General features: G+C 41.3%; 2 protein-coding genes across 3 annotated transcripts; one reads left to right on the forward strand and one right to left on the reverse strand.

The window, feature by feature from the left end:
* Positions 1–746: 746 nt before the first annotated feature.
* cnot8 (CCR4-NOT transcription complex, subunit 8) lies at positions 747–5,717 on the forward strand. Its single transcript, XM_049592284.1, has 7 exons — positions 747–849; positions 2,542–2,747; positions 3,409–3,602; positions 3,723–3,884; positions 4,070–4,214; positions 4,344–4,454; positions 4,883–5,717. The coding sequence occupies exons 2-7, from the start codon at positions 2,631–2,633 to the stop codon at positions 5,009–5,011; spliced, it is 858 nt and encodes a 285-aa protein (XP_049448241.1). The 5' UTR covers positions 747–849; positions 2,542–2,630; the 3' UTR covers positions 5,012–5,717.
* A 74-nt stretch (positions 5,718–5,791) lies between these two features.
* On the reverse strand, positions 5,792–23,392 carry gemin5 (gem (nuclear organelle) associated protein 5). Of its 2 annotated transcripts, none has more exons than XM_049592283.1 (28): positions 23,149–23,392; positions 21,856–22,010; positions 20,795–20,976; positions 20,481–20,632; positions 20,203–20,301; positions 19,581–19,713; positions 19,089–19,254; positions 18,665–18,868; positions 17,857–17,942; positions 16,323–16,405; positions 15,144–15,280; positions 14,450–14,523; positions 13,759–13,940; positions 13,474–13,613; positions 13,134–13,305; positions 12,816–13,025; positions 12,669–12,725; positions 12,447–12,572; positions 12,255–12,350; positions 11,833–11,970; positions 10,616–10,763; positions 10,375–10,494; positions 10,051–10,261; positions 9,451–9,717; positions 9,141–9,303; positions 8,214–8,709; positions 6,755–6,842; positions 5,792–6,572 (listed from the first exon to the last, which is right to left on the reverse strand). In XM_049592283.1, exons 1-28 carry the CDS (start codon positions 23,288–23,290, stop codon positions 6,408–6,410), a joined length of 4,392 nt encoding a protein of 1,463 aa, XP_049448240.1. In that variant the 5' UTR covers positions 23,291–23,392; the 3' UTR covers positions 5,792–6,407. The 2 variants fall into 2 exon arrangements, with proteins under 2 accessions (XP_049448240.1, XP_049448239.1); XM_049592282.1 differs by having other exon boundaries at positions 18,656–18,868.
* Between the last annotated feature and the right edge of the window lie 78 nt (positions 23,393–23,470).

Consider the following 23,470-nt stretch of genomic DNA (forward strand, 5'->3'; position numbering starts at 1 on the left):
GATTAATACCCGTGGTTTTTTAATGACACATCCAACATGACATTTAGGTGCAACGTTCATATGTCAACATACTGCTTGGGTACATTACACTGATATTGAGGTTCCTCTCTGGTTGTTTTTCAACCCACAGACTTTATTGTTGACAGTTTGCATCAGAGGAAATAGTTAAAGTAGCAATATAAAAGGGGTGCATAAAAAACTTAATTTTATTTGCAAACTTAACTTGTAACACATTTAAATACTAAATATGATTAAAATGAACCTTGAGAGGATTATACCATTCTATTATTGGACTTATACTACTGATACATTAATACGCAAATGGCATTTTACTGTTGTCAAAGTGGAGACAATTTTATACACTGTTTAATGTTAAATCTGTAACAATGCATGCCATTTTGTACTTATGATATAGTTTTGAATATAAAATCTTATGCAAATTTTATTTCTTAAATGTAGGGAAATAAAAAGAAAAGTTTTTTTGAATTGTACTTTGAGTAGAAGCATAAAGTAGTATGAAATTGGCACGCTAAAGTGAAGTAAAAGCACATCATGCACAGCACTTTTGCATCCCATCACAAGACTATTCAGGGTAAATGTTTATTTATTTTATTTTTTATGTATTGAAACAATGCAGTTGAGTTTCATGCCATTTCCACGTGTTGAGCAGTTTTTTTTTATTCCACGTCGTTACATTTCCAACACTGTAGGTGGCGGTGTGACCATTTAGCGTCTAAGTGCCATCCGCCATTACACACAAAGAAGGAGAAGTAAGAGGAAGAGAAAGCGAAGAAGAACAACAGAGGCGCTAAGAGCTAGCTTGTCAGGTTACGTCGATGAAATTCTGAGGTAAACCTATTTTTTTATACATTTTATACTTTCTACAGTAACACTCTGACATGTTTACAGTGCGTGGAGCTGCTCTGACGTGTAGAGAAGCGAAAAAGCAGAGTTGTTTCATTTATTGTTTCCCCCGGTGTTGTTAGCTTTCTCGATAACGCGAGGATTAGCTTGTAAACGTTAGCCGCTCATGCTAAGCACTCAGCTCGTCCCCTCGTTGCAACGCCGTTACTTAGTATATCAGTATTATTTCACACTGTGCAGTTACTAAAGCCTTCCGAGATATTAAACACCATTGTGCCTTTCCTAAGAGTTTTAGTGAAAATGAATGTCTGCCAGTTTTGGTGTCGTTTTGTTAGATATCTGTTAGCTTAATAATATAAACAACACAACTAACGTTAGCTAACTTAAGGTTAATTTAATTTTGTGTCATGGCAACACAAAGGCAGTTCATTTATTCCCAAGAATGTATATTCCCAAGAAATTTTACTGATATTATCTTGTCTTTGCAGTCATGAAGTAAAATACCATTTAATCAAATAACGTTAGTGCCTAAATATTAAAGCCACTCTTATTAAAACTCGACACAATTTTATAGTCGCGCAAACTCAAGTCTCCACAATAACTATAAAGTTGAATCCAGTCCTCACCAGTACATTAAAAAAACAAACAAACAAACTTAAAAAAAAATCTAACAATACAGCGTTTTTCATGGTAGGTCTTATTGGAGGGCTGCTGTATCAGACTGCATTAGTTTTACCCTACGTGTACCTAAACTGGCAGCAAAGTTTAGTACACCATTAAAGATGCAGTCGTGCAACTGGCGATTCATTTAGCTCACAAACCCCATCAAAATAAATAACATTTTGTGTAGCACAGCTTTAATTCTACAGTTTTAAACAAAAGTTTAAAGGTCCCATATTTTGCGAATTTTCTTGTATTTGGGGTATCTACTTGAACATGTTTACATGCTTCAGTTTTCAGGAAACACATAATTTATCTCATACGGCCTGCCTGAATATACCTGTATTCTCCCACTGCCTGAAACAGTGTTTTAGCTCTTTTCCGAAAGAGCCCAGTTGGCTTCAGTTGATCAGCATTTCTGGGTCTTCCACATCTGCATCCTCTGCATCTTTGCATCATCATTGCAACTGTGGAATGACTGCAACGCCATTTTCTATCTTCATGTAGTATAGTTGTGACATCACAACTTCACGAAAGTCCTAACAGCCCGTTAAAAGGCACCCTTTCTGCATAAGGCTTGTGTGCATTTCTCTGTGGACTGAGTGGTTTGATACTTTAACAGTATATAGCTCCTATACCTGCTATGATAAAACAACATAGAGGTCAGATTTGTGACTACATAGAAGATCCTTAAACATCTAATATTCATTTAAAAGGTGTAAGCAGTGCAACTTTGCATCTTTACTCTTAAAAAAAACTTGAAAGACATCGCAAGGAGATGCACAAGGTTGTAATGGACATTGGTTGTAATGTTTTACACTGTTGATTTATGAGTAATTGATTAACTAATATATGTTCAACTTTCATGTGTCAATTTGTGTGCATCACTCTCAATTATAATAGCATTAGTGATACTAACAATAATCTTTGTCCTTGTTTATCTGATGTTATCCTAACAGCAGTGTTGCAGTGTGATTGAAGTGTATTCACCAACTCCTTCTTTTCATTCTCTTCTAGAGTTGTTTCTTCATCACACTGCCTCCCCTTTACCCCTTCACAAGCGCTGCAGGATTGTTGGGTTTCGGCTCTCTTCCTCACCTGCCAACATGCCAGCCGCACTTACAGATTCCAGTCAGATAATCTGTGAAGTCTGGGCGAGCAATGTCGAGGAAGAAATGAGGAAGATACGGCAGATTATTCAAAGCTACAATTACATTGCCATGGTAAGAGACGGGCAGTTTTGAGAGGAGTTGCTTCCTTATCTTTTTGAGTCATGTTGTGTAGAGGAAGAAAGTGAGAAAGAAGGAAAGAAAGAAAGAAGTGAAGACTTTATGACTCAAAGACATGCAATGAGAAATCTTCAGGCTTTTGTTGTTTTTAATGTGCAGCATTGTTTTTGTAGTTGTAGTTATATGTTGTTTTCTAAAGCCTTTTGCATTAGTGATGCATGACTGAGTGGGGATTAACCCTAACACTTTTGAACATTACTCTTAGAAACCTATCCTGTTGGTAGATTTCATTCATTAAATAATTTATTTTTTTAACAAGAAAATGTTCAGTCTTTATTTTGAATAGTAAACAAGTAAAAGCCTAAATTCAAATTTTAAATCAATTTTGAAGCAGAAAGACTTACATTTGAGGGACTCTGCTTCTTAATCAGCAGCTTGTATGCCTCGTGTTGCATTTTTTTGTAAAACCTCAGTGTATTTCTCATCCGTAAAAACCTAGGTAACTCTACGACATTGGTCAGACAGGTTAAGGCAAAGTAGGAACAAAAAAAAGTTGCATAACATAACTGCAGTTCACTCCAGAGTAGTGATAATCACATACTGAGAAATAACAGTGAAGGGTGGTCTTTTAATGTATTTATTTATTTTTCATCAGGACACAGAATTCCCCGGAGTGGTCGTCCGGCCAATCGGGGAGTTTCGAAGCACAGTAGACTACCAGTACCAGCTGCTGAGGTGTAACGTGGACCTCCTGAAAATCATCCAGCTCGGCCTCACATTCATGAACGAGGATGGAGACTATCCTCCTGGCACGACGACGTGGCAGTTCAACTTCAAATTCAACCTCACGTAAGTGGGCCGTCTTCTAGCATTTTGTGATCTAGTCTATCATTACCAAAAGATTCATCAGCTTATGACTAAGTTTGATGATGACACTTACTGAATGTCTTTTTCTGTGGCTCCTCACAGAGAAGACATGTACTCACAGGACTCCATAGACCTGCTCCAGAACTCAGGCCTTCAGTTTAAAAAACACGAAGAAGAGGGAATCGACACACTCTACTTCGCTGAGCTCCTCATGACGTCTGGTCTGGTGTTGTGTGAAAACGTCAAATGGCTGTCCTTCCACAGGTCAGTTGTATGTTCTGATTTGAGCTTTTGCATTTTGGTCCCAGTTCAGAGGACTGTGAATCCTGCAGTTACTTTAACAATGACTTCAACTTTGAGCCATGTTGACTGCTTATTAGTTTTAACCCAGTAACATCAGTGTGATCCAGTCCGTCCTGATCCAAATCCCCCTGTTCTGTATTTCTTAGCGGGTACGACTTTGGCTACCTAGTGAAGCTCCTGACAGACGCACGGCTCCCTGAGGAGGAACACGACTTCTTTCAGATCCTCAACCTCTTCTTCCCAGCAATCTACGATGTCAAGTACTTGATGAAGAGCTGCAAGAACCTAAAGGTATTATAGACTGGATACACATATACAGGGGGTAGACAGAGATGAGATTGTTGTTCTACACTTGTACATGGACACTGAGTCTGTCAAATCTTGTCAGTCTTGACTTATGTCTTATGTGTGTTTGTGCAGGGAGGGCTACAGGAAGTAGCAGACCAGCTGGAGCTCAAGAGGATCGGGCGGCAGCATCAGGCTGGATCAGACTCACTTCTCACGGGCATGGCTTTCTTCAGGATGAAAGAGGTACAGTCACACAAATATCCAGAGGTTTAGATGTATTTGATCTGCAGGATGAGCAGCTTCTGTCCGTTTTCAGGCAATGTTTCTCCCAACTTTGATTACCAGAAAATTTTTAACCGCTGATGACTATCAGACGACTTTGTTTACTGTTAACTGTGCTGAAAGATGCCCTCTGGAAGGATTTATTTACAGTGACTATATTTACAGATATCAGGCGGGATCATGACATTTTTTTTCTCCTGCTTCTTACAGATCAGTTTATTCATTCTATTTTTGCCCTGCGCATTATCAGGCTATCCTGTCATACTCCTCGCTATACTGCTTCTCATAGAAAACTGATGGGAACAAGCTGCTCATAACTCACTTCACACTTTGAGGGTGTGTTTCAGCAGCTGGTTTCATCTTATTGAAATCTGTTTTGTTTTCTTCAGCTTTTCTTCGAAGACAACATTGACGACGCAAAGTATTGTGGGAGATTGTACGGCCTGGGCTCGGGCTCCACCCAACCTCAGAACGGCATCTCCAGCTCGGGCCAGGAGGAGACGAACAACAAGCACTGACTGAGCGCTCAGAACCTTCAAGTGGAACACGCACTTGTTTTAAAACCCGACCAGCAGATTTCACCTCTGATCTCCCTCAACACACGATCCCTGAACGAGACTTAACTCAGTGTTTCTTTAAATTTTTCCTCCTGAGTGACTGTAAAACGGACTCACGGTGACATTGGATCCTTCACTGGCTCAGTTGTTTCTTTTTAGTCGTTTTTACTGAGTACATGGCCATATTTTCAAAACACTTTTTTAAAAATCTGTTTTTGTTTTACAGCATTATAGTGACACCCTTCTTTAACAGCATGGGACCAGCTCCTGTATCATACCATGACTTCAGACCAAACTTTGCCAAAAACAGTCAGATTCCTTAGTTCAGACTCTCCTTCTCATCAGCCGGACTCATCTCTTGTTGCAGGGATTTCATTTTTTAAGTTAATGTTGGAAGGGCCTGTAAATTAAAATGTATAATTTTGATGAAAATAAAAATGTTTTAGCTCTTTTCCACTTTCAAACTTTTAACAGTGGGCGTCAAAGTGTATAACTGTGCTTGGTTATGCATGTGTTTCATTGGGCAAACTACTGTCGTTCTGTACATTCAGCCACCAAACCAAACTGTCCACCGTCAGGTTTACAGATGTTGTGGTCACTGTTGTTTTTACATTCTACATTGTTTTAAACAGTTGTATATTAAATTGTTTTGTATTTTCAATGTAAATGTTAAGTATTTGATCTTTTTCTTTTTTTTACCAGCCACACACTGACACACAAACATTTGTTCGAAAGGGTTCATTTCAGGTCATTGGAAATTGCAATTTCTCATGTTAAAAAATTCTGAAAGAATTACAGTAATCAGTTAGGCAGCTGATTAAAAAAAATAACTTTTTTTTTGGTTTATTAACAAATTATCAAGCAAAAATGCCAAATATTCTGTTTACAGCTTTGCAAATGTGAGGATTTTTTTTAATTGAATATGTTTTGAAAAGCTGGTCAAAAACACTCCCAAATTTTCCAGAGTCCAAGGCCAAAATTTTAAAAACCAATATTTCAAAACCCAAAAATATCCAAATTAAAATGACTTAAGATGTCAGGAAAAAGCAGCAACTTTTCACGAGAGGCTGGAAGAAGAATATTTGGCATTTTTTTCTTGATAAATGATAAACAGTTTAAATAGTTTGAACAGTTAGAGTATGTCCTTTTAAATAATGCAGACTGTGTTAAACAGCCCAAAACTGTCAAATTACAAACTTCCTCCAGCTCCAGGACGCACAGCTCTCACTTTGTGTCCCCCAGGCTGCAGACTCAAACAGAATCACGATGTCTAAACATCACTTTGTAATTAAATGTTTTTTTATTCAACAAGTAGCTGTACAGTGGAAGTGCTTCGTTCAGTCAACTAATGAAAAATTCAGGTGAGGAATCGCTGTGAGGCTTTGAGGACAGAGGGCGTCGTTCCATATTTGCGGAGCAGATCTTTGGCCTTTTGTTGGAGGGACTCGGAGACGGACTGTGAGGACTTGCTGAGGTGCAGCAGAACCAGGCAGCATTCAACAACGTCTGGGTGAGGATACATCTGAGAGGGAACAGACAAGGATGGCATTTTAAACCAGCAGAGATGATCTGGTGAAATCTGGATGTGGACAGCTAAATGTGATTTCCAGACATGAATGCAGCCTCAGATGTTGAATACATGTGAAGTCGCTCCCTCCCCTCTAACCTCACACTGTACAGAAGGTGTTGTGTGGAGAGTTGTACCTTGATTGTGTCGGGCAGGTCAGCCAGCTTTTTCTGGTGTTCTGACATCTTGGCAGACAAAGACAGCAGAGTCTCCTGGTCGTCAGGTCTGAGGGAGAGAAAATACAGATGCTTAAATGGACAATCATCAAACTGTTCAGTATAAGACAACTACAGGAAACTATGACTAATGAATAAATCATCAATCGAGCAGCTAAAACACCTGAAATCTTATAAGTTTGCCATTATTGAGCACCACTTCCCACCACTAAAGGTGATACAAAAGTATTGTAGTATACAATGTCATGAAAAATATAAAGAAGTAACAGTATATTACATCATAAAAATGTAATAAAATCATGCAAAAGTCATAGTATAGTATGCAAAAAAAAGGTATGTCATAAAATTAATTTTTAAAAAAAAAAAGCCCTAGTGCAATATCACAAAAAAAAAAAAAAAATCATACTACAGTAACAAAAAAAACCAAACAAAAAACAATGGCAGAGTGGTATGCCAAGTCACAAAAATGTTAAGAAAAAAGTAATAGTGTAGTAGTCAAACTAAACTTATGTTAGTTATCATAATATCAAAAAAGTATAAAATTTAATGATTTAGTATGGGATAAAAATATAATTAAAAAAAAGCCATAGTATAGTAGGACACAAATATGTCACACAGTGTTAAAAAAAATGTATCTGAAAGAAAAAAAATGTAATATTGTATATAGTATGGCAAGAAATGCCATGCAAAAGTCATAGTATAGTAAAAAAAAAAATAAATTAAAAAAAAAAAATCACACTATGGTGTGCCATAAAAATAATGTCACAGAAAATGTAAAAAAAAAAGTCTAAGTATAGCATTCCATAAAATGTGATACAAATATTGTAGTATACAATATCATAAAAATATATAGTTATAGTATGTTACAAAATGTAATTAAATCATGAAAAGTCATGGTTTAGTATGCCCCTAAAAAACATGTTATGTCATAAAAAATGTAAAAACAAACAAAAAAAAATCCATAGTACAGTATGTTATAAAAATAATAATATGACAGTAACAAAAAATGTCACAGTAAAGTAGTATGCCATAAAAATGTAGTGAAAAATGCTACAGTAAGCTATGTCATAAAATAAAATATATCCATTGTAGTATAGTATGGCATAAAAATGTCATTAAACAAGTCATGTATAGTATGACAAAAATTAACACAAAAAAGTAGTAGTAAGTACTAGTAGTAGCAATAGTGTGGCATTAAAAAAATATATATAGTATGTCACTGAAAATGTGAAAAAACCTCATAGTATAGTACACCGTCAGAATGTTGAACACCTGATTGTATAGTATGCAAACAAAAATTATAGTATGTCCTAAGAAATCATATGAAGTGTCCCAAAAAGGTGACAAAAAAGGCATCACAAACTGAAGAACAACAACAAATCAGTCAATCATCATCAATAACTAATAACAAAGCCCTCACCGCTGGCCAGCATCAGCAGACCCCTGGCTGTCTGATGACTCTCTGGTGGTGGAGGTCTGCGTGGGCCCGTCTGCCTCTTTGTCCCCAGAGTCCAGCTGCCCTCCCTGGTTTCTGCTGTGCTTCAGCACCATGGCTGCCAGCCGCTCCTGGATCTCGCTTATTGACCTCTGAGTGGCCTGATAGGCAGTGTGATGCTCAGACAGAAGCAGGGACACGTCAAAGCCCAGTTTATCACACCTCCTGGTCTCCGGGCTGACTCTCTCCTCTGACTCTGATACAGCGCCGTTCACGACTGTATCTTTCACCTCGTCTCCAGGACTGGAGTCAGCCGCTGTGAGAGAACATCTGCTCTGCATCTGGATGGAGTTGCTCCACCAGTGTTGGTACAGATGGTAGTAAAGGACGAAAGCCTGTAGACTGGTGGTGGCAGCTTTGGGTTCTTCTTCTGTAGGATGAAGTGTTTTGGGGTGTTTCCTGGAGCAAACACTGACGTCACCTGATGAAAGAGAAAGAGAAAATATAGATGGTGGTGAGACAGCTCAGAAAATCAAATGAATACATTATGGCTGAACTAATAATGATTTCCATGAATGTAATTATTAATCTAATCAATTAATCTAGCACTCAGTTTATATGTAGTTGTGTGCTACTTACAGAGCATTTGTGGGGACAAATTTAATTCTGGGATCTAAATGACGTTATGACCAGTCACCACAGGGTGTCGCCAAATCACCCAAAACAGACGCTTGAGACTTGATGGCTTAAATACACAGTATAATTTGCACTCCAACATCTTACATCTAAATGACATGCCGCCATGTTACGCCAAATTCTGTTTCTCATTAATGCCAAAAAGCTTATTTAAGAATTAAATGATGGAACATCCATGCTTCGCCAAATTGATAAATGACTGATTGACAGACGTACCGTCAGGGAACAGCAGCCTGCAGAGCTCTGCAGAGACACAGAAGTGTCCGGCATCTCTGAGCCAGGCCACCGCCTGCCACAACTCCTTTATCAGCTGTCCATCATCGTCCAATAACCAGCTTAACAGAGCGCGGGTCAGATGGAGGGATGAGTACAGCTGAACCTGAGGACGATTGACACAAAGACATGGCTTACTTCCTCTCTGCTCGTGTATAAGACTTCTTGTAAATATTGATACAGGTTTTATTTGCTCTTTTTAACCAACGTACATCTAAAAAAAAAAGTCAAAAGCAGTGTGAGGACTCTTCACCTGTCTGAGAGGAATGTTGGTGGAGGGCGTCGGACTCTCCACAGACTTCAGCTCCTGCAGCAGAGCTCCGACGCTGCGGTGTCCTTCTGACTTTTGTGAAACACCAAACTGCTCCTCCCACACGTCTCTCACTTTGTCCTGGAGGCAGACGTGACGCTCACCTGTCGACGCCCAGGGGTGAGTGGAGACGCAGGGCTGGGTTACATCTTCAGAGTCTGCCAGCAACACAGCCAGCAGCTCAGCGACACAGAGGTGCAGCCTGTGGGCCTGCAGAGGGTCCAAACAATTCTTTATGTCGATGATGATTTCACATAGCAAAGATCTTTTTCATGCCTTCAATCAAAAAAGGTCATATTTGCCCATTTTGCTCACTTTTTGCTTTTACTGAAATTAACTGTTGTCTTCACAATTTGGGAAGAAATTGTGCATGATTTTATGAAGCCAAGGACAATTTTTAAGGCATCACAAAGCTTTTAGCTTGTCTGAGGTTGTATCAAAGCACCAAAGAGTGTGGTTCCTTTCTCAAATTCACCAAGTAAAGTTAAAAATCAACATTATTTGTTCTGCAGAAATGTTTTCCACCAGGTTTGTGTCACTGACCAGCAGACTCTCCTGTGAGCTCAGGACCTCCTGGGCTCCGACCCAGTCCTGAGCAGCAGCCAGGTCTTTAGCGCACCGCAGCGCCAGCGACTGAGCCAGAGCGACCTCTCCTGAGATTCTCGCGAGAGTGGCCGCTGTTCTCAGTGAAGGGACGTCGCTCTTTCTGGCGATGACTTTAGCAGCGTCGAAACTGGCACCTGCAGCCAGGTAACTAAGAGATGAGGTAAAACAAATAGTTTAAATATTGTTTTTGCAACAGAGATTTAAACTCATAAAAACCAGTTTAACCACAAGAGCAGGACAAAAAGAGGAGATAATTCTCACCATTTAGCAGCTGCAGAGAAATGTCCGTCCTTCTCCAGCACAGCGCCCCAGCTGGTGTACAGCTCCTTCAGGATGGGATCGTCTGCTGGCAGCCTGGCTTTGACCAGAGCTATGGCCTCCCTGACACAAAACACACACAGATCTCTTCTGTCAGTATATGAACAAAACTTTACTCGGAGAAACTGAATTTGCTAAGGAAACGATAATTGTTCACTGGAAACTAAATGATTAAAAAGTGAACCTGTAAAGCTTGTGAGAGCGGAGCAGGTCGACGGCCTCGTACAGCTTGTTGACTGACAGCAGGTGGGACGCTGCCTTCAGGTACTGCTCCTGCAGACACAGCTGCTTGACGAAGGCCTCCACTGTCCGGCTCCACACCTCGTACCCGGCTGGAGGAGGACACACACATGTAGTATTGTAATAACATCTGGAAGTCTAACATTGTATCTCAGGTAAGTTAGTTTATCTTATGATGTAAGTTACATTCCTAACCTTTCATGCTTTTGCCTGGTAGGGATGGTCATACTGCATGTTCACTAAAGTTTATCTTAGTGGCTCTGATGTGTTACATGTTACTAGTTACATAGTTATTTAAGAAAACTGTAAACACTAGTGAGAAATCTGCATACCAGAGGATCAGAATGTCAGCTAAATGTCAATATTAAAAGAGGTGTATTATGCTTTTCGTTATTTCATGTCATCAGTGTTTCCACTAGGTTTTTCCAGCAGCAGTGATGAAGTGCCTGAATGCTATTTTGTACCGCTCTTAGATATTTTGGGCATCCACTGACACCAGACGGCTTTGACAGATATTTGCCACAGTTGTTTGAATCCATATTGTGACTCTAACATTGCTTGTGACAATCCATGACCGTTAACAAGTAAAATGGACACTACGTAAAAACCAAATAGTTAAGAGATTTTTGAGCAATAACATCAAAACAAAAAATACTGCAATTGCCCCTGGTCTCCCCTGATTAACCCTGCATTTTAAGAAACTTAAATCATAGGGAAAGGCAGATGAGAGAGAGCTGGTATACATAAAGGTGCCATGTTGTTTATATGCGCACAATACAGGACGAAACAAAGCTAAAAGTAAACACTGTCAGAAAACAAGGGAGTGTATCGCAGCCTCTACAGAAGTGGTGTGTGTGTGTCGGACTAGGAAAGAGAGACAGTGTGAGCTGGGCGTCAGGTTTGCAGTAAACCATGAATGTTCAATGTGTGCTACAGCTTGAACCTCCAGACCAGCAAAGTTTTTTAGCAGCACATACACAAATTGCATTGTGTGTTTTGTGTCATCTGATCAGCTCGTCTATTCGTCCTCCAAACTATTTAGTTAAGCGCTAAAACAGAGCTTTCAGACAGACAGTAACAGGAAAATCAAGTGTGTTTTTTAACAGTAAACCATGTCAACATGTTCCAGCAGAAACCCAAAATACAAGTATGAAGTCTTACCCATGGGAGCGACGGAGAGCAGGTGGTCATTCAGCTCTCCTTTCTCTGTGGCGAGCTGCAGCGCCCCCTCCAGGTCTCCGCTCCACAGCCGCAGGTACACTATGGAGTCGTAGTGACCCGCCTCCACGTGACCCTCCTCTGAGGAACAAGACACAGCACAACTACTGACTTCACTGGCACAACATCTGAGATCTTCACTCCATTTAAAGCTTATTCCAAGAGCTGAAACCAGCTGGATATTCCAACCCTTGAAGTGAACACTGATTTATATCAGGAGCACACAGTGTTTAGATTTAGCAGTGACTCTGTTCATCATAAGCATTTTCAGAGTATCCAAAGGTGTCAGATGTAAGCCTGAGCTCACTTGGTCCTGTGTTAGTCGCAGAGTGGACATACAACACATGCTGAGAAAAACAACATACCCTCTGCCTCAAACATGCAGTACAGAGCCTGTCTGTCAGAGAACAGGCCCAGATGGATGTGCTCTCCCTGGCCGGGGACACAGCCTGCAGGGGGAGCTGGAAACCACACAAAGTTTAGTAAATCGCTGTCTTTCTCAGACTCTGCAAACCAATAAACTGAGCCACTATTCTCCACAGCAGACTCAGTCTCACCATTGCTGTATTTGACAGAGGCCAGAGTGATGCAGTCCTGCAGCAGGTCCTCTTTGGGCCGATGGTCCATGGAGGTGCTGACGGGCAGCATGGAGCGAGCCTTCTTCTTCTTCAGCAAGTTAAAGTCTGGAGACAAACACCCAAAAAAATGACACAAATCCAAGTATACAGCCAATTTCAATTAAATTCAGCTGAGGTTGTTTTTAGAATTAAAGAACACACCTGGTTTGTCTTTGCTTTTTGTGGCAGTCAAGGATTTTCTTTGCACCTCAAAAGTGGCTGAAACAAAATTTCAGAATTAGGTTGGCTATACATTCAAATGGCCCCAACAATCTCACTGCTTTTCAAATCTGTAACAACTACTCTTACATGATGGAGGTACAGGACTGTTTGTTGAGCTGACGTCATCTTCTTCATCTTCACCAGACAGCTCCTGTCCCTTCGCTGCATTCTCTCCTCCTGTAACTGGCCCTCCGTTCATCTCCAGCGGTGCAGCTCCGGCTCCAGACGCTGTCTTGTTCTTCTTCTTCTGCTTAGGATTGGCTTTCTTCTTCTCCCTCAGGTCGACCATCTTTTTCCCTGAGCAGATAAGCGTGTGAATGTTACAGTCTGCCATCAAAAGACAGGAAGAGAACGTTTCTTTAACCCACTGTTGATCGTTCTGGGTGTTTCGAGACAGATGTTTACCTTTAGGTGGCTTTGTGAACTCTTGTTTGGAGACTCTCCACTCCTGCAGGGTGAAGTCCTTCCCTCCGGTCCAGATCACATCTGGATCGACAGGCGACCAGTCCACACACAGCAGATAACCAAGGTGACCCCTGTAATTAGACAGGGCCTCCTCCTGCAGTACGTCCCACACCTGAGCAGAGTGAAAACAGAAAACAAAGATCCACTTATTAAATCCAAACCCCTTAAAAAGGAGCATGTCGTGTACAGATTCAAGATGTTCTACAATTTTGAGCCAGACCGTAGCTCATCTGGCAGGAATATTATGGTTGTATACACATGAAGCTGGCCTGGTACTGACCTGGGCTGTACCGTCATATGAGACGGTGACCAGCCGAGCTTCGTGGTGTGGACTCCAGGCCATGCCGGTGATTTTATTAGTGTGACCACCCAGCCTGCGATACGGCTCCGTCAACACCACAGGGCTTTCTGGAGGATTCTCTGCGCAAAAAGGAAAACACCAAACTCTTAAAATATTACAAGATGAGATGTTAGTTGAAACTGTGCTTTAGAGAACAGTGTAAGCTCTCACAAATAATTCAAGGCGGACTTATAATAATACAATGTGTCTGAGGTCCCCACCCACCTAAGATGGAGCGGAGATCGTGCACAAAGACCATGGCATTGCTGGAGCCCGATGCCAGGAGGCAGTGCAGCTCTGGCGGGGAGCTGTGGTCGTGATGCCACCGTAACGTGTTGATGATCTTGTGGTGCTGCTGGATGCTGCACAGCAGCTTCAGACTGGGAGCTTCATACACATCGATACACCTGCAGCAGAGAGACCAGAATCACAAGTGACTGCATTTCTAAGACAACATACTACGACAATTTGAAGCAGCTGACACCTGTTAATGAAGGACAGCATCATAAACACATTTGAGCACAGGCAAAAAAACAGCTTGATGAATTTGACATATTTTAGAGAACTTGATTGGTTTCAATCAGCTGATAAGGTTTCTCCTCCCTAATACAAATTCGGCACAGTGAGAATTTAAACTATTGAACTGTGTAGCCGACTAATCTGCAGCAACTGCGTGATGCAGACGGACTGAATATCTGTCTGGTTTAGGACGTTTAAGTGCTGAGATGAGTCATTGTGACATCCAATCATGAACTCAGAGTGTGACCTAGTTATGTGACTACAACAGTCCACAGAAACAAATCCATTATTCTGTAGCCCAAAGACTACGCACTGTAAGCAGACAGCTGGGCCCTCACAGGACCCCACAGGCTGATGGTGTATGATAGGACGCGTCAGGCCCCGGCCGTTCACTCACCCGTCCTCGTTGCCGATGGCAACCACTTTCCCATCTGGCTTCCAGCTGAGGTCGGTGTGCGGAGACAGCTTGTGCTGTTGGGAAACAGAGCGCACCTTCATAACCTATTCAAATCACCTCCATTTACATTCAGTGGAAAACATGAAACAAAGTGTCGCAGCCAGGAGCGCCAGCCACGATATCTGCTGGATTAAAGCTCTGACACAGAACCTGAGTTTGTTACGTGTGTCTGTCTGGTTTTACTGTGGCTGACAGGTGCTCCTGGTTCACTACAGGGTCTCTGAAGTCTGTGCATTGACGTAAAAGGACACAGAGGAGTGAAAGGTGCTCAGATAAAGGAAAGCAAAAATACTGACACAAATTAATTTCTCTTGATATATAATGATCGTTTCACTGCTCACTGCAGTGTCAGCATGCATAACAAGAGCTCAGTGGTGAATTTCTGAGAAGGTAGCAGCTCCTTGTTTATTAAGAACGTAACCTCCACAGGGTTTTGAACAAACCTGGAGGGTGTGTTCAAAACTTTACTTCTTTACTTATGTGGTACAACATTATCAGATGAGCACATCTAATAACATGCTGTGTGATTTGGCAGAAACCCACATTGAAAAAGCATGTACTTAAACATGTCAACAGATTGCAGGTTAAATTTGCCCAGACAATTATGTCACCATCACATCAACATCCCTCCCACCTTGATGTTGTTGGTCTCTCTGATCAGCTTGTCAATGTCTGACGCCTCTCCACTCAGCTTAGAGGGATCATGCTGCAGGATGATGCCTTCGCCGGCACAGCTGTACAGACTGTAGGAAGGTTTTCCTCCTGCTGCACCTGAACACCACACACAAAAGCAGACACAGGTTTCAGGTTGACTGTCTGCTATCGACAAACAATGAGTTCTAAAAACCTTTTGGTTCAGCAGCTGATACGAGTTTAGTATGTTGGTGATGAAATTAATTAAACGGTGTGTAGATAAAACTGTTTTTAAGAGCTGGATTTCATTACACTGCATTTCAGTGATGAGTTTTGGTGTTCCACTGCGGCCTGAATGTCAAATGAGTTTTTAAAAAGCGTGTGTAGTTCATTCGAAACACTACGTACACACAAAAAAATGATAACACAAACCGGAATTATTCATTTCGCTGCAGAACTTGTGCAGCTGTGTGTGTGCAGTTATTCGTTATAGTGGTTGACTACAGTAGGTGTTGTTTTTTTTTTTTAATAGTTTCTTCTAAATTCATGTCGTTCAGTGTGTTTCAGCCTGGTTCATATACAAGTTGAAGATATACTCTAGGCACCCTGCATGCTACAAGAAGCACTTACTATTTAAATATAAAGAACAAGTGCGACAGACAACAGTCTTGACATATCCCGAGATGGAGGAAGCAGCTGGATCTAGCGTTTTCTGTACACCTATTGAAAGTCAACCTGACAATCTGAACCAATGAGATGACAGAACTCCAGCACAAACATGAAGCGAGCTGAGTCGGTGTCAAGGCTGCAGCTAAACAAAAGAATTCCCTCTTTTTGTCGTTTAGGAGCCATCAGCGGTTTGTTGGCACGGCTACAATCACGTTTATGGCTTTGAAGGCGAGCGACTGATACGCTAATCAAAATGTCATCTGCCGACAGCTGGTAAAATTGACTTCCTACGTCTTGATTTCCCAAGGAGCAGCTGAAGAGGGGGGAGGTGAGCAGTCAGTGTTTTCTCAGCTCATTCAATTACAGAGTCAATTACAAAAGGGTGTGCAGAGATGTTTGGGCTTTTTCGCTGACTCGCTGTTTTTTTGGCGTCCCACTGCCTGTGTTTTTTGCTGGGTCAGAGCGTTCAGAGGAAACAGCAGCAGTTGCTAAGAGTTCATTAGGAACTTACCAAATGACATTGGGGGGACTTGGGGTCCCCAGGCCAGTGTGTACACTGTTTTTCGGTGATAGGAGCTCGATATCTGCGGAGGCCTGGGAAGAGATGAAGCAGAACAAATGCCCAGTCAGGAATACATGACATAGATAGTTGCAGGAAAATGGGACTCACGGGCCTCGAGAGATTATGAGATGAATCCATAAGGCCCCCTTCTTTTTTTGGCAGGGGTCCCTGTGTGGTTAAACTTCCTAACTTTCAGAAAAGTCTCCACATCACAACACTCATTCCTTTTTGCAGTTAAAAGTCATGCCCAAAGTCTTAAAGGTGTCCTGTGGAGTTGTATTGTAGACAAAAGTAAGGTTTATTCTGCACTGTGTATATGCTTGATTCCTTCTTCATAAAACATTTGCACAGCAATTTTATTTGAAGAGCTGAAACAGTGCATTGTTTAAAACCATGTTTACGTGCTAGAGGTCTTCCTACCTGCTTGTGTTGGCACATTGCTACACTGACGCCAACTGTCAATCAGTGGAATAGTATGAAAGTGATGACGAGTGTGAACCACGCAAAAACTTATTGGGTACAGATATTTTTTTGCTTAGACACATAATTTGCAGAGCAGCTCTCAACATTGTAGCAGGAACAAAACAAAAAGCTATTTCATTTCAGTTGGACATTAAAGGAGAACTTCACCCCCTATATGAACATTTGTACATCAGTTACTCACCCTGTGTTGAGTTTAATTCCTGACGAAAACTTTATTTTTCTCACATACCTTCACGGTGAACGAAGAATCCGAAAATAGAGAAAGCTCTTGATAAGCTAAAGTCATAGGGGTCTGTGTTTAACAACAGCTAAACTATATCAAAACATCCGTTTGCAAAGTCTCACAAAACTCATGCAGTATAATCCACATCTCATTCATCCAGACGTGCTCAGTAATTCCAAAACAGTCAGGAACTTAACAGAAAGTCAAAACTTACCTTTGCTCTCTTCAAAGCCAGACTCCATTCACAAAAACAGTGATTTTATCTCACTGAATACAGGAGCTGCTGATCTACCACTGCCTGAATCGGTAGTTTGTTTGCATAATTGTTTGACTTTGGTGAATCCGAAATAACCCTTTAAAACACCAAGTTACACAATAACGCAAACAAACTAACCGATCGAAGCAGCAGTAGACCAGCAGCTCCTGTGTTCAGTGACGTTAAATTAGTGTTTTTGTCAATGGAGTCTGGCATTACAGAGAGCATAGATAAGTTTCCCTTTCCTTTGAGTTCTCTGCCAGAAAGAGACGTCTCTTTAGGAAGTCCTGAGCACATGACTGGATAAATGAGACTTGGATTATACTGCACATGTTTAAACATGACTTTTTGGATTCTTTGTTCACCAGAGGCATGTGAGAAAAACAAATCTTGGGTATGAAACTTAAGTAGAGGTGTGTGTGTGTGTGTGTGTGTGGACTGGTGTGACAAAGTGTTGGAAATGTACGTAACTAGGGAGACTACAACCACTAAAAAAAAAAAAATCAAAATAATGATCTCACCTGTTTGAGAAGACATCGTAGATACCAACTTTACCATCGTCAGTTCCAAAAGACAAGGCTCCTTCTTTTTGTGGGTGCCACGCCAGCTGCAGGAAAAAAAAAAGTTTCTTAATACACTTAATCTTATCTTGGAGTCATCTAAGACATTCTGAAATGAGTAACGGCTGTCGATAATGGAAGACACTTGATGCAAAACAAACCACTGAAGTCTAACTTAATCATATTAATCCTCTCCGCGAAACAGGTGTGTCGGGTTGATATTAGCTCTTCATTAGATGCCTGATATCATTCAGCTTTGTCATCAACCTCAGACATGATGAGAGTTTGAAGATCACAGTGAAAAATTAAAGGATGTTTAAAACCGATAAATTAAAGTCTGAATCACAGCAAGTTTACAAATGTCCCTTTTGAATTCTACGGCTGCGAGCGGCTGATAGGAGTGTGTCTGCTCTTATCAGCAGCCCAGTGGAGCATTTTTTTCATAAGTAGATATTTAGATAGTAGAAAAAATGTCACTGTTTTATTTCTTTTTGTCACTGCTCTTACAGCAATATATAACAGAAGATTCCAGACCCTAGCGTACAGATTATGTGACATACAGCTACTAATTCTGCATCGTACAGGCAGCTAATATTCTCAGTATCTTCTCTGTATCTTCTGTTTTATCAACTACAAATAAAAATATTACACCAAAATAATTAGACTAAATGTGTGGTTACATCCTGTACAACAACCCTGATAAAAAAATAAATAAAACATGGGTAAGGCTTTAAACTAAAACTTTAACCAAACATCTTACCGCTGTGACCTTGGACTTGATTCCCTGCCAGAAGGACCTGGTGTCATATTGGTTCTGGGTGGTGAGTGTGTTCCACACTCGGATCATGTTGTCACCAACGCCCAGAGCCAAACACCCCACGCCCACAGGGGAGAAGGTCAGGGCGTAGACAAAACCGCCCAGAGTGGGCAGAGTCCAGCAGCAGTCCATAGAGGCCAGGTCCCAGCATTTAATCTGGAAAATAAAAAGGCTAGTCAGGGCTCTTCACAAATACAGCACTCCTCCAATAAGTCAGCTAACAAAGTCCTCCCTGCACCAAGATGAACCTGCTTTCAATCAATCTATCCGAGTCCCAAAAATCTCTGAACACAAGGTAACCGAAACTCCAATAAACTAGTTTTTCCTAAAGCAAAAGAAAAGTTTGTCACGTGCAGGACCAAAGAAGGCGACCCACCTCTCTGTCCATGGAGGTGCTGATGAGCAGCTCTCTGTCGTCCTGCAGGTGAACTGAACTTGTGTTGAAGATGATCCTGTTGTGGTTCTGACCCTCTGACGATGTCCCAAACAGAGTCCACCTCTGCTTTCCTGACCTGGTCAAGTCCCACATCACCAGCTCACCACTGGGGATGCGCACACACACACACACACACACACACACAGAAGTATGTCAAGCATGCTTATACTAATTGAAGCATTTGAGGAAAAATAGTGTCTCTGTAGAGTATGGATGTTTTTGTCTATCGCTTGGTCCTTTTTACTGCACTATGAGTGAGTTTGTTGTCCCTAGATTAGTAGGCAATGATACATATTAATTTCTGTGCACAGCAAATTAAGAGATCCCAGTTTTAAAGTCTCTGCAATGTGATTACTGAAAATAACTAAAACCAGAAGCTGCTGTCAAGGCTGGAAAGTCATTAATTACAGGTGTCATAAGACGTGTGTGCACCTGAAGCAGCTGGACACAAGTTGTGTCGGCCGTCCCTTCGGCCAGTGGACGTGGAGCCACAGTCTCTCTTTGACCCCGGGGTCGACTGCAGAGCCTCTTTTCTTCAGATACGGCAGCTTCAGGGTCATCACACCTGCAGGGGGCCGGAGATGAGAGGATAACACAAGTTCATCGAGTTCTATCTCTCTTCAAGGACATCAGCAGCGTGAGTTCTCTACTCTTTTTAATTTGTATGATTCTATTTTATTAAGATCTTTTAAGCCTTTTTCATCTCCAGTTTTACCAGTGGTCTTATTTTGAATTATTTTGAAATTTGAATTAAATAGAAATTTGAGCCTAAAACACATTCAGAAGCCAGAATTCTTTTTCCTTTACACTGACAGGATGAAAAATCAATGTAGTTTTTTCTTTTCTTTTTTATCATAAATGAATAATTCGATACACTTCCAATATGTTACGGAGCCTCTTAACACACTACAGATACCATACAATGGCTTTTTCACTGTGGCACATAATCAGGAAGAAATAATGAACAAGCACAAAACTCTGGCTATTTGCAGCTTCAAACCAAACATCTATCTTAAAACAATGATGCTGGTCGAACCTCAGCTGAAGCTTTTACCTTTTCCTCTCGCTGAGCTCCAGATCCTTATCGTCTGGTCTTTGCTTCCAGATGCCAGATAGCCTCCCTTCTCATCTCCTGCAGACACTCCACTGATTGCTATATCATGGAAAAAATAATACACGTGCACTTTTTACATCACAAGCCACTACAACATTTTTTCCTGTCAAATATGTGGTTCTTTGTACAGGATTTCCAAACACAGCAGATATTGCAGTGAAAAATGTTGCTTGCACAAAACCAAGGTATGTTTTTTTTAAATGACTGCACACTGCTACCTTCACTGTCCTCAGGTCTGCTGTAGAGTGCATCCTCGCTGGCCAGCGGTGACCACGCCAGCGAGTGGATCTCGTCGTCGTGCCCACGGAGACGATGCATCACCTCGCCTTTCTTACTCACATCAATTAGCACAATCATCCCGTCTTTGTACCTAAGACAGAATAATCACAGCACTGTCACAACTACTGAGATTTACATTTAATCTGACTAAACTTTAGAAAATACTTTCTACTTTCACCATATATGTTTTATGGATTCGAGAATTTTCTTCTTTTTTTGCAATTTAGGGCTTCAGAGTTTGGACTCTTCTTACCCCACAGCCACAGAGCTCCAGCTGTGAGGAGAGCACGTGAGGCAGAAGATGGTCCTGGGCTCCGGGAAGAAGCTGGTGGTGTCTCCTGTGTTGAACCAGTGACAGACCACAATGCCCTTCTCATCCCCCGACACCACCAGGTTTTTATCCACTGGAGACCAGTGCACCGCTGCGACGGGGCTCTGTGTGAGAGGGAAAAATGACTGTAGTGACATCCTCTTTATGCTGTGTGCCAAATTGACTTTACCCGTCAGGCTCCAATGGAAAGTTTTAGTTTCTTATGAGAGTCAAACTGCTTTTTCCAGGGCTTTTATACCTTCACAGGGAATCAAATGGAAGCAAACATTTTTAGCATGGAAATTTTAACATCTACAAACACCCTAATAATGTCCACCTAATGTTCGTAACATAGTCTGAGAACATTGTTGTACTGGCTGAACATTAACTGAAAGAGGACATGATTAATTATCAAGACAAAAAAAAGAGATGAAAGTACTCTTTTGCCTCACTGAATTGATTTGCAGTATATCTGGTTGTTTTAGGCTTCATTCAGGTTACACCAACTATCTGCTTAGACAGAAATTCAGACCTATCAGGGGCCTTAATCTGTTCTCAAAGAGGGTAGCCTAACCATCCTGTCAGTGTGTGGCTTTTATTCTTCAGATCAAACCTTCCTAACCTTGACAACTGTTATAAAAATGCCCTCAAGAGAGCCACTGAATCATTTTAGAGGAGAGGCTTGGGAGCCAACTGTAGAAATCATCGCTGTTTGTCCCCCTGCGCAGTAAAAACTGTCCTCCACATTCTGTTCAGCTTTCTCTCTCCAGACTGGGTCAGGATCCCACTCTCGCCATGACAGAATATAAATGTGAAACCAAAATGTGTGACAGTGTAGCTGACAGGATTATCTATCTGCTTCATCAGTTCTAAAAAAAATCTGAGAATGCTGCCTTCTGCTGCTGGTGCAGGGCTGACTGCAGCCTGCAGGGAGCGCTAGAGCATCAGGAAAATGTGCTGTTTCAGGTGCAATGACTCAACACAACAGGAAAGTTGACTCTCACCTGGTGAGCTGCATGCTCCCTTAGAAGAACCTTATTGTCTGAATCCCAGAAGCGAACACTCCCATCAGTGGAGGAGCTGACACAGACATGACTCTGCCCTGCATGCTGGCAGAAGGAAAAGCCTGACACCAAGTCTCTGTGGCCGACAAGCTCACCTGCAAAACACAGAGCGTTGGGTATGAGAGTCTTATCATGAAGAAAAGATAGAAAAGGCCACAAAATACCAAAACTGAGAAAGAAGACTGTGATGCCTCTGCTTGGGCAAATAGCAAGAAGAAGTTTGGGAAGATGGTTTGAGATCTGAATTACACAGCCAAACTAGATAGATAGATAGACAGATAGATAGATAGATAGATAGATAGATAGATAGATAGAAACAAATAATTGAGAAAATAACGGCAGTCCTAGCTGCATCTAATGAGTGCTTCCATTATCGATCCAAAGTCTGACAAAATAACCCTGATGATGTCATTGCCATGTCATCAGGGTTAGTTAGGTTTGAGATTTTGACTTCAAATTTATAACAGAAAACCTGCCTTACAAAAGATGCTATGGAGCTGCATTATGGGAGTTGTAGGATTCAGTGTTTTTGGAGGGTCATTCATAAAAGCCAAGATGAACTTGACTTGAACTTCAACTCTGCTTTGATTTGAGCACTGTTTTAAAATCTGTCTGTCGCAGATCCCCACACTTAATGAAAGTACAATACTAAATCACTGGTATATGTGTTTTATTGATTAATTAATTCCTCTAAAAATAGGGAGAAAAGCCTGTCAATATTCCCCAGTGTCCAAGATGATGTCTTTAAATTCCCCGTTTTGTCTGACCAACAGCCTAAAATCTCAAGCTATCCTGTCTTTTGTGAAGCTGAGACGAGCAAATATTTTTGGTTGATAAATTACTTGAAAAATTAATCAATTACCAAATTGTAATATCAATTAATCTGCTGATCACTTCATGAAGTGCTCAGTAAATCAGTTCAATAAAGAGTGTTACTTTAACATGTATAGATCCACGTCAGATATACTTGTTGGGCTTTTCTGTGATTAACTAACTGCTTAATCAACTAATAATGTCAGCACTAGACTGCTCATGTTACCAGTCCAGCTAGATTATCAGATATCTGTTTCTCTTTCAGTGCACAGCTCCAGGAGCTGCAATCATCACACCTGAGGTGATCTCATCACCTTCATTTAGACAAAAACATGCGTGTGACATACGATGCAGTCTTCCAGAGGCTGAAGGATAAGCATCAGAGTGACCCCTGTGTGTATGTGATGACAGCGGACTCACCTACGACCCTGCAGGAGGATGCAGACACATCAATCAAATAGATGGTGTTTTTGGCTCCGACGCCCAGCAAACCGCTGCTGTTGACGTCACTGCAGCGGGAGCAGTACCAGTTGGGAGAGGCGGGGAGCGACCTCTCGTGCATGGCGCCTCGGACTGTTTAAAGTTTACAAATTATCTAATAAAGTCTAACAAAGCACAAACAAACTTCTCACATGTTACCTGCACTGTCGTAGCGACTACACTACCGGCCGTACGGCTAGCGTGGTGTCGTAAATCCTGCCGGTACCGAGTACGGAATCTTAAATGGGTCAAACTATGTCGA

Source organism: Epinephelus fuscoguttatus, linkage group LG12 (genome assembly GCF_011397635.1).
Source record: "Epinephelus fuscoguttatus linkage group LG12, E.fuscoguttatus.final_Chr_v1".
Taxonomy (NCBI): Eukaryota; Metazoa; Chordata; class Actinopteri; order Perciformes; family Serranidae; genus Epinephelus; species Epinephelus fuscoguttatus.